Source organism: Letharia columbiana (genome assembly GCF_014066305.1).
Source record: "Letharia columbiana isolate WasteWater2 chromosome Unknown Sc0000000_s0, whole genome shotgun sequence".
In the NCBI taxonomy this organism is placed as follows: Eukaryota; Fungi; Ascomycota; class Lecanoromycetes; order Lecanorales; family Parmeliaceae; genus Letharia; species Letharia columbiana.
Window position 1 is genome coordinate 197501 of NW_023501036.1, and position 16124 is coordinate 213624.

At 25.8% G+C, this 16124-nt stretch overlaps 1 protein-coding gene across 1 annotated transcript; it reads right to left on the bottom strand.

The window, feature by feature from the left end:
• Window positions 1-14194: 14194 nt before the first annotated feature.
• Window positions 14195-14956, bottom strand: HO173_000067 (uncharacterized protein; the record flags this gene model as incomplete). Its single annotated transcript, XM_037302018.1, has 1 exon — window positions 14195-14956. The coding sequence occupies one exon, from the start codon at window positions 14954-14956 to the stop codon at window positions 14195-14197; it is 762 nt and encodes a 253-aa protein (XP_037170597.1).
• Window positions 14957-16124: the final 1168 nt, after the last annotated feature.

The following is a 16124-nucleotide window of genomic DNA, read 5'->3' on the forward strand; positions in this document are numbered from 1 at the left end:
ATTATCGAATTCTATATCTATATAAGCTAATTTAAAATTAATAAGATATATCTTTATAAACTTTAACTTAACGCGATAAATACTTAGATTAATAATTTAATTTATAAGAGTATTTATAATTATTAAAAAGAAAGATTAAATTCTTATAAGTATATAATAGATTATATAGAATCTTATTAAAGTTATATATATCTTTTTAATTTTAATAATAAGTTCTTATAAGATAGTAAGATTTCTTTTAATAAAACTGCGTAGTAGCTATATAATTATAAGATCTAGATACGTAGTTAATAGAATAGATAGATTAGTTATTAGATAAATTAATAATTAAAGAAAGAAGAAGAAAAAAGGGGACTTATAAGTATTTAAGACTTTATTAAGTATATTAGATACTCGCTTTAATTACGTAGTTTATAGTCTAATAAGTAATATAAGCGAGCCTATTAATTCGCTTTAAATACTTTTATTCTTATAACTATATCCCCCTTAGAAAATTTAGCCTTTAAGTCTTATTATTATTACGTTTTATAATTAAATACTTATAAACTTATTAGTCTCTTATATATTATCTATTATTAGCTTAAATATAATTTAAATTAACGTATACTATAATAACGTATTTAGACTTTTTATTCTAAGATCTTCTTAAATATATTATTATATTTATATACTAAATCGCGATAGTATCGCTATACGTATTATTATTTTAATTAATAGAATATAAGCGTATTACTATCTTATTATAATATACTATTATTACTATTATTATACGCTATTATTATTATTATTACTTTAATAATTATAGTAATTCTATTATTATAATTATAAAAGTCGCGCTAGTAAGTATAAAAGATTTATTTTTAATTTAACTTTTATTCTTCTTAGTAATAATATTAACGTCGACGCTATTATAAGTAAGTATTCTATTCTTCTTTATATCTATTATCTTATCTTTATTCGTTTCTATTATAATATCGTAATAGCGAGCTATATATTATCGTAATAGTATAATATATATATTAATTAAGATAATAGTTAAATAAGATTATAATTATTTAGATTAACTTTATATATAATAAGTATCTCGAAGAATACTTTATAATACTTCGTAAATAGTATAAAAAGTATATTAATATATTAATAGTAATATTAAATCTTCGCTCTTATGACTCTGCGAGTTACTAAGTATTTATAGTTATTATTATTCTTACGTTCCTCGCTATAGCTAATAAGTATTTATCTTTATTTTAAAGATATATTTAGTTAAAAAGACTATTAGCTCTCCTCATCGCTACTTCTATCGCTACTTTTATCGCTACTTCTATTACTACTTTTATTACTACTCTCTCTATCTATTCGAATATTAATTATAAATAAAAGAGATATTAGATAACTAAGAGATTATATTAATATATACTAATTTCCTTTTACTATCGTTATATATATACTCTCGTATATAACTCTTATATAATTTATATTATATCTTTTACTAGCTCGCGTTAGTATAAATATAGATAATATTTTTACGGGGGTTATATATACGTTATAGACTCGATTTCTATTTATTAAAAAGATATCTTCGTTGTAATCTATATTAGCGAGGATATTCATATTATTCTTTATCGTTAAATTAATATAAATTTTATTAATATATATTAGAATACGTAGTTAATATATATAGCGGTTTATCGCGTTAAGAAACTTCGATATAATATCGCTATCTTCGCTCTTTCTCTAGCTACTTCTCTTACTATCTCTTCTATTAAGTCTTTTCGCTATTTAATAAATCTTTTAAATAAGTAATTACTTTTTAATATAAGATAATAGATAGATTAATATTAAATAGTAATAGTTTTATATATAATCTTAATAGCTATTTTTCTTACTATATATAGCGCCTTAGCGCCTTAAAATCGACGGCTCGGCCTGTGGGTATTTTAGCTATTTTCGCTAGACCTTTTAACTATAACTTATTCGCCTTTTAAGACTTTTATATTATTATTACTTTTATAATTTTTCTTACTTTTTAATCCCCTTTAACGATTATACCTTTAGCTTTATCTTAAATATTAATTTATATAACTTCTTTACTTACTCGAAGTCCTTAATTACGCCTTTAGTATTTTTAAGATATTTTATTAATTTTTATAAAGCTTCGTAAGATAAAAAGTTTTTTTAATTAATAAGATACTTAGTCTCGCCCTTATAAACTCTTTTATTTAATATCTTATTAATCTTTTACTCTTCTTCTTTATTAATTAAGACTATTTATAACTTCGAATTATTATTACGCGAGTATTATAGCTTTAATAGTAATATATAAAATATAGAATAAATTTTTTTATATCTAGTAGAGAGATCTAGTTTATAAATTTATATATCTATTTTCTTTAATATTTTAAAAAGTTTAAATTATCTATAATTAAGTTTCTTCTTTAATTATAAGATATATATATTTAAGCTTTATAATAGTACTTTATCTTTTTTTTAAAGATTATAGCTTTATAATTACTATTATAATACTTTACTTATTATTTTAATACTCGCTTTTATAATTCTTTTAGATATAATCTTATCTCTTATAATTATTCTACTCGCTCTATAATAAGTAATTTTTTTTTCTTAAGATCTTATTCTTAAAAGTATTTTTTAAGTCTATTATATATCTTATTAATAGATCTTACGAAATCTTATTAATACTTATATATACGCTATTATTATATATAAACGTAGTTATTAATAAGATTTTAGACTATTTAATCTATTTATAATTATAGTATACTTATAAATAGTATTTTAATATCTAGTTTTACTTCTTAATCTAATTATTAATTTAAGAATAAAATATAATATTTAATTTACGCTTTATACTTAAATATTAATATAGCGTTATTTAGAATTTACTTATAAATAGAGAATCTCGATTTAAAATTAAATTACGTATTATATCGCGTAATAATATAAACTCTTACTATAAGATATTAGTAAGATTATTAATCTTTAAATTCTTAATAATCGCTATATATATTATATACTTAATTAATTTATTTATTAAGACTAAGATAATATCGTAAATTTTATTAATATATAAATCTCTTATAGATAATAGATTTATAATAAAATTTAGTATTATAATATAAAATAAATTTATATTATCTAGAGAGATTAATATTAGCTCGCTATACGATTTATAATAATAAACTTATATTCTTTAATAATTAGAATAAGTGCGAATATACTCTATTATATCGCTTATTATATCTATTTAATAGTATTTAAATCTAATATTCTTTTTAATATACTTATAAGTAAAGTATTTAATATTAGAGTTATTATAATTTATATAAAGAATCTCTTTCTTTATAATAGAATTATTAGAAATATAGATTACGAGGTTATAATATAGCAATCTATCCTTATTAATTTTTTATTTCGAAAGTTTATCTTATTTAGTAGCGTATTTTTAGCGCTATTTCTTATTTATAATAAAAGTATTTTTATATTATAATTTAAATAGCTATATTACTATTAATTCTTATAACTTTAAATAAAACCTCTTTAACTTTAAAATCTAATAAATTAGAAATCGAGATAATATCGTAATATCTAGAATATATATTTATCTATTAAATACTCTCTTATCTAAATTAATAATTTAGATATCTATAATAATAATATTATTTAGTTACTTTATTAATACTACGAGTTTAATTATAGTAGATATATTATTACTTTTTTATAGATTAGATTAATATTTCTAATTGCGAAGCTTATTTTATAAGATAAAAAAAAAAATATTATTATTCTCGCTATTATTCGATTTAATAATATTAAATCTTTTTAATAATATATTTATAGAATTAAATTTTCTTTTATAATATTTAATTATAAAGTTAAATATAACTAATTTCTTAGTCTAGCGAATCTACTTTATATTAAGCTCTTTTATTATTATAAAATAACGTAAATTATTATAATCTAAGATTATATAAATAAAGTACTTACTATCTTATAAATAATATCTTTAATTCTTAAAGCCTAGTATAATTATATAGAGCTTCTTATTATATATATCTTAGCGAGACTTAACGCTTTTAAATTTATAGCTAAAAAAAGTAATAGAGTATTATTACTTATTCTCGCTTAGTTAATTAAGTATATTATTTATATCTACGTTAGAAGTATTAATCTTTATAATAAGTAATACTTTTTAATTATAATATTCTAGTATAAATACGATAATAAATACTCGCTTAAATATCTTAAAAGTCTTATATACTTTCTTATTAAATACGAAGAATAATTTAATTTTATCTTTCTTTATTTTTTAAATTAAGTTCGTTAAAGATATAGCTATCTACGAAAAGTCTTATATAAATTATTAATAGAAATCTGCGAACTCTAGAAAGACTAAGATATTCTTAATAAATTCTAATTCTAATTATTTAGTAATAGCCTTAATACGTAATAACTTTATTTAAATATTATATTAATTTATTAAGAATCTTAGAAAAATAATTTTATTATAATTAAAAGTATATTTCGATAACTTTATATAGAGTTAATACTTTAATAATATATATAATACTTTATATATATACTTCTAATATAACTCTTTTATTTCGAAATAGATTAATATATTATTTAAGTATATTATATAGAAGATATTAATATATAATTTAAGTACTTTATTTATATAAGCTTAAAAGATTATAAAAGTATTTACGAGGTTAAAAGATATTACTTAATACTCGAACTAGCTATAGCGAGTTCGAAAAATAATTTTTTATTTATCTTCTTTTTATACTTATATTTAATAATATATATTATAAATATTAATCTTAATAAAGTGCTTTATATATATAAATCTCTTTAAAATCTCTAAGAGTAGCGATAATAAGTAATTATTCTTAATAATTATCTTATTAAGTTTTTAATAATTAATATATAATTATAGCGAGTTATTTAATTTCTTAATAAATAATATTAATAAACTAATTTAATTAATTAAAAATTAAATTTACTTTCTCTTAAGCGTAATATCTAAATAATTCTTAATCGCTATAAATTTATTATACGATATATTATAAATTAAATTATTTTTAAATAGCTTTCTAGATAGTAAATCGATTAAATATTTAATTTAATTATATATATTAAGATTATTAGATAGCTCTTCTAAAAAGACTTTTAATAAATCTTTAAGTTATTTAGATATATTAGAATTATCTAACTACGTAATATTATATCGTATAGCTTTATTATAATTATCTTTATTACTTTTAAATAAAATCTAATATAAAAATATAATAAACGCTTATTTTAGATTATATATAATTACTATATTAGCTAATAACGTAAATTACTTTATATCTATTATTACGATATCTACTTATATCTTATTACTTATAGAAAAATTATAATAGATCTAGAATTACTCGTATTAATAAATATTTAAATCGATATTATAGATTTAAGAAAAATTAAGAATAAGATTATATCCTCGTATATTTATAATATACGCCTTTAAGATTTACTCTTACTTTTTTCCTCGATTATTCGCGAGATTAAAGATTAGATTATACTTCTTATATAAGAATATTTAATAATTATTAATAATACGTATTATTATTAGCGCGTATTTAGATTTAAAAATCTATATCTCTTTAATAAAAGATTATAATATAAAGATTTTCTCGCTATCGATATCTATTAAAATAATTATCTTACGCTTTTTATTTAATATAATAATCTTATTTCTTAATAATAGAGAGTAAGATTATTACTTAATTAATAATATATTTAATACTATAGCGATAAGTATTAGACTTTATCTTTTCTCTTATTTAATCTATAATTATATACTTTATTATTTATAACGTAGTTTAAATATTTAGAAGAATTCTTATAATATCTTAATTATTTATAATTATAGTATTATATCTTAATAAAAAGCGTTTTATACTTAATATAAGAGTTATTATCTTCGAGTTTAATTCGCTTAGACTTTTAATTTTACGATATCGATAAGAACGAATTCTTTTTTTAATCTTATTAATTTTTCGTATACTATTCTTTAGACTTAGTATATTATTAATTATTACTTCTTTAATTACTTATTTTATTATTAAAGCGAGTCTTATCTAGAGTAGAAAGCTCTTTCATTTTTTATAGTCTTTATTTTATATTTTAATATTATTATAGTAGTATAGTATAGATAATAAATTAAGTAGCCTTCTTTATAACTTTTAGAGAAATTTTCTCTATTATCTTATCTTATAAGTCTTTTATATATTCTAGATTAATTATATAGCGATCTTATTACGATTAGAGTATAATAAAATAGTTATTAAAGCTAATTATTAACTATATATCTCTTATTATTACTTTAATTAACTAGCGACTTATATTATAAGACTTAACGATTAAATTATAAACTTAATTTAAATACTATTTCTTATATTTCTTTTAGATAGATTTTTTAATATTATATAATATCGTATCTCTAATATTTCTCTAGATTTATTTTTTAGTATTTATTAAGAGAGCTAAAACTAGTAAGTCTTTTTTTTATTTATATAAAAATTAATATAAGACGTTAAGGCGATAAAATTATCGTAATTTTAAAGAAATATAATTATTAAGCTATAATTATTAAGATATTATATATTAGATATTTTAATAATACTTATCTTCTTATAACTCGAATTATAATAATAATTATCGCTATACTCGCGACGATATTCTTATATATTCTATATTTTAATTAATTTAAATTTTTTAATAATTAGCTACTTCTTAATATTAAGCTTTAGAAATTAATAACGTTAAATTTAAATTAAGTCTATAAGATAAAGATTTTTATTTATAAATAGATAATTATTAGATATAACGCTTCGACGATTATTATTTCCGTTAATAGTATTATTAGAATTTCTATCGATATTAGAATTAATATTATAATCGCTTAATTATATAATAGATATATTTTAATAAAAGTTATTTATTAAGTTAAAAACGTCGTTAGTAAATCGTAATAAGATATTTTTACTTCGTAAATTAATAGAACTAGCTTATAAGTTATTTATTATAATTAAATTAGATAGCTTTATATAAATAAAGTTATTAGAATTATAAAATAATAAGATCTCTTTTAATAAAACTACGTAGTAGTTATATAATTATAAGATCTAAATATATAGTTAATAGAATAGATAGATTAGTTACTAGTTAAATTAATAACTAAAGAAAAAAGAAGAGAAAAGAGAACTCGTAAGTATTTAAGACTTTATTAAGTATATTAAATACTTATCTTAGCTATATAGCTTATAGTCTAGTAAGCGACGTAAGCGAGTCTATTAATTCGCTTCGAGTACTTTTACTCTTATAGTTCTTATTAGAGAAGTTATATAATCTCTTAAAATAGTATAATCTAATTATATTAATATTCTAATAGATCTTACTCTATTTTAGCGGAGATATAAGATCTCTTAGCTATAGATATATATTAATAATTTTTTAATATTAAAAATATAATAGATTATTAATTAGCTAATTAGTCTTTATAAATATCTAAATAAATATTATTATAATATTATAAGTAATTATTAATATAGTTATATCGCGTAATAAAGCTATAATTAGTCTATATATAGAGAATTTATATAATTTATTAATATATATATCGTTATCGTAGTAGAGAATTAAGCGAGATTCTTATAACTAATATAATTATAGCTTTATTATATAATAAACGATCTTTATTTCTTTAAATTATATATCTTTAAAATAGTAATATATAATTATTTTAATATTAAAAACGTTTTTAAATTAAATCGATTAAATATAATCGAAATAGTCGAGAATATAGTCTTCTATATTAAATTTTCTAGATATATTAATTTATATATATTATATAACTCGACTATCGATATAATATATTAAGGCGACGCTATTTTAATACTTTAAAAAAATATTTTATTATAATAAGTTTATTCTTATATTATTTATAATTTATATAATTATTATAAATCTTCGAAGAATATTAAAAAAAAAGTTTAAATTTTTTTTAAAATTATAATTTTAATAATAAAAGAGAGAAAGTTAATTATTAACTCGAGCTTCTAATATAAGATAATTACTCTTTTTAAAAGATTTTTAATTATAATTCTTATTTTAATTAGCTTATTTAAAGAAAGTCTCGCTTTTATATAAATACTATTAAATTTAATTTCTAGAAATTTAATTATAAAATCTATAATATTCTTTATATAATTAATTCGAAGATTTAATTTATTATATAGCTAATTAAACTATTAAGTATATATAATTATATTATTACTTAATAAAAGAATTATAAAGAAATTATCTAAATAGTAGAATATTATTTTTTATAGAAAAATCGTAATTAAGATTTAAATAAGGGCCTTTATAAAGAAATTGAATAGAAATAATAATATATATAATTTAAATAATAGATATCGTTCTTTTTAATAGCGTTTATCGTAATTAAAATTAAGTAATTATTAATTTAATATAGCGATAAATATATATCTAAAAGCGTTTCTAAGATCTCTTTTAACGAATTAAATCTTTAGATCTTTCTATAATAATACTACTACTATATTATTATATATAATATATTCTAATACGCTCTACTTTATCTAAATATTATTATTAACTAAGTAGCCGTATAAAAATAAAAGATTATAAATTTATCTCTAATCTTTATTATATTTCGATATTAATTCGAGTAACGAATAGATGTAATAGAGCTTATTTTAAGAATTAACCTCGATTAAGCGATACTATTAAAGCTATTTTTAGAAATCCGCCGATAGTATTTAAGATATTTAATATATTAATAAATAATTTTAATTATAATAGATTAGAATATAATCTCGAAAATTTATCTTAGCGCCCTTTCGAAGAATAGTCGAAATAATCTTAATAAATATTAGATTTAAGTAATTATTTAACTATTTAAACTAATTATTAACTATTAATAATTTTTAATAGAATAAATTTAAGTTTAATAAGTCGTATAGCGTATATAGAAATTTCTTAAATATATACTATAGCGATTAGAGTATCTACGAGTACTTTAAAAGTTATTCTATCTTAATAATATCATTATTTAATAATAAATAATTAAAGCTATTTATAGCTAAATTTAAAATTTTAGAATATTTATTTAATAAATAGTTTTATTAATAGATTATATAGATATATAAATAAATATAACACTCGCGAAAATAATAATCTTTATTAAAAATTTTATAAATTCTAATTTTTTTAATAATAATGAATTTATTAGAGTTAGATATATTAGTATTTAACTTATTATTACTTATATAAATTCTTTTAAATATAAGAAGATTTTTATAACTCTAATTATTTACTTTCTAGATCTTAAGATTATTTTAATTATTCTAAATATATATAATAATAAAGATAAGATAATAAGTAAGAATAGAGTTAAATCTATAGATAATAAATAGTTATAATAGATGAATAGTAGATATATAAAGAGCCTTATTTAAGTCTTTTTTTATATTTATATATATAAAGTAATTAGCGATTATCGAGTATATATAAAAGTAATATATTATATAATTATAGCTATTAATATTCTTATTCTTTTTAATCGAAATAGTATATATATAAGTTAATTTAGCGAAATTTTTAGTCTTAAAGATCTCGAAGAAGATTTACATCTACAAATCTGAAAAGTTTCTTTTCGTACGATTTCCGTCGGGTCCGCACCATAAGTACGATTTAGTACGATTTAGTCTATTTAGTAGACTTTATCTATATTTAATCCTTTTCACCGATTTAGTAACTATCTTAACTCTTTTCGCTAGTTCTATTAATTTAGTAACTTTAAAAATTTTTAGTAACTTTAAAAATTTTGCGTAATATACTTTAATATACTCTAAGTATTATTCTATATATATATAATATTAATATATATCATTAATAATATACGTATTATTATACGCTATATTAAAGTATTATCTACGCGACTAATTTTATTAAATCGTCTAATTTCGTAGTTAAATTTAAGTTAACGTTAATACTTATCGCCGTAGAATCTTACCGTCGTAACGTCGATTATTAGAACTTTTCTTTTTTCGTACGTATTACTATTAAACTAATAGAACTAGCGAAAAAGATTAAGATAGTTATTAAACCGGCGGAATTTTGACTAATTTTTAAGATAATTACTAAATCTGTTGAAATATTCAAGAAGGATGGATTGATTACTTCAGAAGCACTCTGGGACGGGGTTCTATATATACAGGACAAATTTAGGTGGCTGGTCCAACAAGGTGGCTGGGAAGGCTGGGAAGCTTGGGGGCCAAGAATTCCAACAATTCCAATACGCCCCTGCAGCCAAGCGTACCAGCCCATCAACAAAAAATATGTAACTATACAAACATCTCATCGCCCCTGCAGCGTCACAGGCCCTCCAGGCCCCACACCGTCCTGGTGTTCACACCGTCTGATGTTCGCAAGCCCTCCAGGCTCTACACCGTTCTGATATTCACATCGTCTAGTGTTTATAAGCCTCCAGGCTCCACATCGTCTAGTGTTTAAAAAGAAAACGTAATCGCTACAGTGGCCTCGTTCTCGATACACTTCCGCTTTGTACCTCTTGTCATCTCGTGATATCACTCTAAAGTCAATTTCGGATACTCGATATAACACACTAGTCTATATATCTTGCTATACATCTTATAACTTTTTTAATTATCACTCTCACTTATAACCCCCGTATTTATAAATATATTAACTATCTCCTCCGCCTTCGTAAGCTTTAGCTTTTCCCCTTTCTCTTCTCTTTTAGAAGTATATTTATCGTTTTATAAGCCGTTATATCGAAGGTAATAGCCTAGATTTTAATTAAGTATTAGAGATAATTGAGAAGAGAATATCGATAGATAAAGAATCGTTTATTTATCGGGTGTAAGTTTGACGTTAATAGCTATAATACGCTCTTCGAGTAACTTAATATAAGTGATATAGTCGATTACGAAGTCGAATTTGTTATATTTAATAGTATAGTATTATACGATAAAACGTATAAATTCGTTATCCCCGATAGAACGATAGAGATCCGCGAGATAAGATATTATTTTAAAGTTATAATTAAATTTATTAGCTATAAGTCATTACTTAATAGAGCTACTAATAGTAAATATTATCGTATTAATAATCTCTTTAGAAAAATCCTCTTTATTTAGCTAAGGCTGTAACGATTAATATTTCGAAAGGGGTCTCTTAAGTATACTTCTATAACTTTTATTTACGTAATAAGACACGTACGTTAATAAGCTACTTTAAGTAGTTTATCTTAGTAAGTTAACGAATAGATAACTTAAAGAATAGATTTAAGGTAACTCGTTAGGCTATAATTAATGCTAGTGCTGATGCTAATACTAATATAATAGGTATTTGAAATTAATAGAGATTAGAGCTAGGGTTTATAAAGGTATATAATATATAATAACGATAATATATATAGTAGCGTTATAAAAGCGTCGGAACCGGGCTTATAACCTATTGAAATATTCAAGAAGAATAAATTGATTACTCCAGAAGCACTCTGAGACGAGATTCTATATATAGGATAAATTTAGGTGGCTGATTTAATAAGGTGGCTGGGAAGGCTGGGAAGCTTGGGGGCCAAGAATTTCAACAATTCCAATAAAACCGATAGAATTTTGGCTGATTTTTGAGATAGTTGCTGAATCGGCGGAATTCTTAATTTCAGCCCTATTCGCAAGATCAGCAATTTGAAATTTAGTAGAAACTTTTCAGATTTGCAGATGTACTTAAAGTATTTAATATTTATACTTCGAAATCTTTTAGCAATACTAAAAAAAGGGTTTTTATCTTTTTAATAACGAAAAAATACCTCTCTTCTTTTCTCTTAATTCGATTTAAAGTTAAATAAATCTAAATTTGATATATTTAAGTAATAATAATAATAACTACGACTATAGCGGTAGTAATAGCGATATAGCTTATATATTCGACTCTCGTAATAATAGCGTTAATTTCGCTTCTCTTAAATTTTAGATAGCTAAGCTATTAGTTCTTAAAGATCTACTTTAATAGTAAATAAGGGCGTTTTATCGATCTAGTTCGGGCTTATAATACTCGATAACATTTCGTATATGAGAATCTTCTTATAAGGGGGAGATATTTTAGTCTTAATAGCTCTTTTAGCTTTTTTGTTTTTAAAATTTTTTTTACCTTTTTTTTGCGGTTAAAAATTTTTTTTTAATTTTAAAATAGGGGAATATTATTTTTTAATTTTTTTTTAAAAAAAATAAAAAAAAAAAAATTTTAAAATATAAAATATAAAAAAAATTATTTTTATTTTATTTAATTTTTTTTTATTTTTTTTAAAAAAAAAATAATTTTAAATAAATAAAAAAAAAAAAAAAAAAAAAAAAAAAAAAAAAAAAAAAAAAAAAAAAAAAAAAAAAAAAAAAAAAAAAAAAAAAAAAAAAAAAAAAAAAAAAAAAAAAACACATCCCCTCCCCTCCCCCAAATAAAAAAAAAAAAATAAAAAAAAAAAAAAAAAAAAAAAAAAAAAAAAAACAACAACCAAAAAACAAAAAAAAAAAAAACCAAACCCACCCCCACCCCTTTCTCCTTTTTTTCTTTCCTTCTTCCCTCTCTTCTCTCTTTTCCCTTCCCCAAACCCCCAAAAAAATAATTAGAAAAAGATAATCGAAGCACTGGGCAAGAACTGGACAGCAACACCCCGATATGCTTCCCCAGTACATAGCGTGTTTGGCAACGGGATTGCTCCAGATCTAACAATGATCGTCCCTCAGCAAAAAGACCCCAGAATCCGCTGAATTTCACTGCAGAAAACATTTCCCCTCCTTGAAATGCTCGTTGAACTCCGTTTGATGATCTACGAACATCTCATCGAAGCTGGAGATCTCGGCATCTTGAGAATCTCCAAGCTCGTCAATCAGGAGGCATTTCCGCTTCTCTCCGAAGTCGCGATCCTTCGAGTCAACGAACCATGTCCCACTATGCTAAGTCGAGTGACCCTCGCTCTCACGGGTAGTGTCACGTTGTGTGGCCTTTTCACCCTGACCCCTCCAGACTACATCCAACACCTCGACCTGCGCCTCAACATGGTCCATTCTCAAGGGTTTTTCCATAAACATGAAGCTCATCGAATTGTTTGGTGGCGACAGAATTATACAAAAGTCGTGCAAAATCGTTATCAAACTCCCCGTTTCCGAGGATCTCCCACCCCGATTGGATGAGAACAGAATCTACCAGGTGATGGAAGATTTGATCAAATTTAAAATCTTGACGCTGAAGCTCGAGCAACAGAACCACGATCCTCACCTACTGACGGGGCTTAGACGTGACTCGGTGAAGTATGAGAACGGTCTACCGCATAGCATCTCTCTGGGGCATTATGAGAGGATATCCGAGTTTTTCGCAGTGACGCTTGGACCCGCTGAGTCCAACAAGAGTGTCGATGAGCATCGTCTTAGACTCTGGCCGAGTGTGTACGACGCTTGAGGACGGTCTTGAGCTTGAGCCGGCTGAGCGATAAGAGATTTGATTGTCCGCAACCGATGAGGCGGATTGGACCATAAATGAAGGTCGAATCCGATTGCAAAATGCTGATATGGATCCAGGTAGATTCTCTGGTTCACTGTGATTGCTCAGCGATATACTTACTAGCATAGTAATCAGTTGGCTTTTCACACGCTTCCATGTCCTCAAAGCACCCACACTTTGCAGAAATCAGGTACTGAGATACGATGAGAACATTACGATGCGTGAGACTAAAGATTCTGCCATTGTGGGAGGCTATCCGGCCATTGAACGAATCTGACTACTACCGTGTCTAGCAAGGCACTCAATAAGACAATACCCTTATCTCATTAACGGCTGCAACAGAATAGCAAGGCACTCAATGAGACAATACCCTTGTCTCATTAACGGCTGCAACAGAATACTCAGGCAACTCCCTTGACGTTTTACGGGAAACTGCATCGCCGCCACTGGCGCTCTAATTATTGAAAACTTGGTATCAAGCAACTATTGGGATCGATTCAGTGAATGGATTTGGTTTGCTAAGGCACTCTGACTGACAGGAACCCTAGGTGTGAGCTCGGGTCTGCATCCAAGGCAACCTTGTTACAGTTCATGGCAACCCAACTCTCTTTCTCCTTCCACTCTTCCCACATGCATCTCTTTTCGCCCGAGATACCCTCACCTTGCCCTGACCCGAATAGTGTGGATGGAAGACCAACTGAACACCCTCATTCTGCTCTACCCGATATGCAGTGCCCAAGACCGGCTCTAAACACTCACGGGCGTCGTCGAAGCTCTCATGTCTAGCTGTATCCATCAAACGCATCTGCCATTCGAACAGGCGATCTGGGAAAGGGCTTCCGCCGAACCAGTCGGTTTCGATACTCAAAGTCACGTCCTCAAATTCCCCAACCGTTCCCAAGAAGTTAAGCACGTCGAGCGGAATCATAGACTCAGTGGAATAGCGAATCTCCAAAGATACGCTGCAAGACTTGCGACAGAGGTATCGGTTGCCGAACATCTCCACAATTCTCTTCTCCGGGAATGTGCCGAGACCAAAGAATGGATAATCCCTCGTGTTCACACGAAGGTGCAGGTTCTGGACCGTATCCGCCACTGGCTGGGAGACCTTGGGGCAGTTGGCTTTGCTGCCAAAGGCGATGTTGATGCGATAAATGCCATGCTTGGATATCAGGCTCGTTCCTTCCTTGCTCAAGATCTTGGAGGCTCTCAGAAACTCCGTGTGGCCGGAAGCAAGCAGTCGCCCAAAGATTATATCGCGTATCTCCCGGGGCAGTTTGAGAAACATTGGGCCGAGCCCGGCAGCGAAGTCGATGGTATCCGGCTCCAGCAAAGATGTTTCTGTTATCATTTGCTGTCCTAGGTAATGGAGAATGTCCTCGCGACTGACCACTACCAAATCTCCAATTTTGTGTGAGTCTTGAATTTCGCAATAATGTTGGTGATTAAAAGGTTTAGCTCTCCCTTGAAGGAATCAATCGTCTTAGATCCGGGAAACTTGATGGGGTTCATGCTGGCGGTGGGCTGAACCTGTGAAAGTAGGATTTAGTTCGAGTGATCTGAAATTGACTGACTCGAGGGTTTCCGCTACGTTTGTGCTGTATGGGACGTAGGTAGCGGAGGTAGGTAGAAGGAAGAAGGATCGAGCTGGTTGATCTGATTTTATAGGTAAGAAACTCTGTGTTAGCGACCACTAGTCGTAAGTGTTGAGTGTCCACATAACAAAAAAACGCGGAGGTAGTCCCTTGGTGCTAGTCCACACGTCGCCATAACTGAGCACTTATCGCTTGCTAGTCGACTGTCTGATAGACGGGTGTATCCCCTAAATCCAATCAGCCACCAGAAAAAGCTCTGCACTATCAAAACACGCTCAAAAACAGTACAACGACTAGAAAGCGGACTGCAGATGCGAAGTAAATTGAGTCGATTCTAGATTTCAACCAGTTCTGTGGCTCACGACTGACAGCAATAGATTAATCTCCGGCACTCAATGAATCAATGTGAAGTCCCAAGCAACACAGGGGTACTATGGGGAGACCATACGGAGTAAATTGTGGGACAATCTACAATCAGTCACTGTCCCTTTTCATCAAGGTCAGAGGAAATTTTTAGCTAAGAGTTTAACCACTCAATCTTGATCAGAAGCTACACTGTCATCAATGATTCATGAATCGCCAGCCTAGTGATGCTTGCATCAAAGTCTATATTTGATCACAGTCGCCAGTCTTCAATGAAGGAAGCATCAGTTCTACAACAGTGGACGAGTAAATCATTGGAATGGGACTTTTGGTGTCAATTTTGTCATCTTCCTTGCCTCACCGTCTACTAATGTGAAAGCTATGTCACTAAAGCGACCTACACGCTCTTCTCACACTCAGATAGATATGTTTTACAAGCCAGAGGTCTACAAGTTGACCTCGATCAATGGTCGAAGCACTCTCTATCAAGATTCACACTAACCACGTCGCATTCACTCCTCCGCATTTCGTGGATGGAATCCCAGACGTTGCCCATCCATT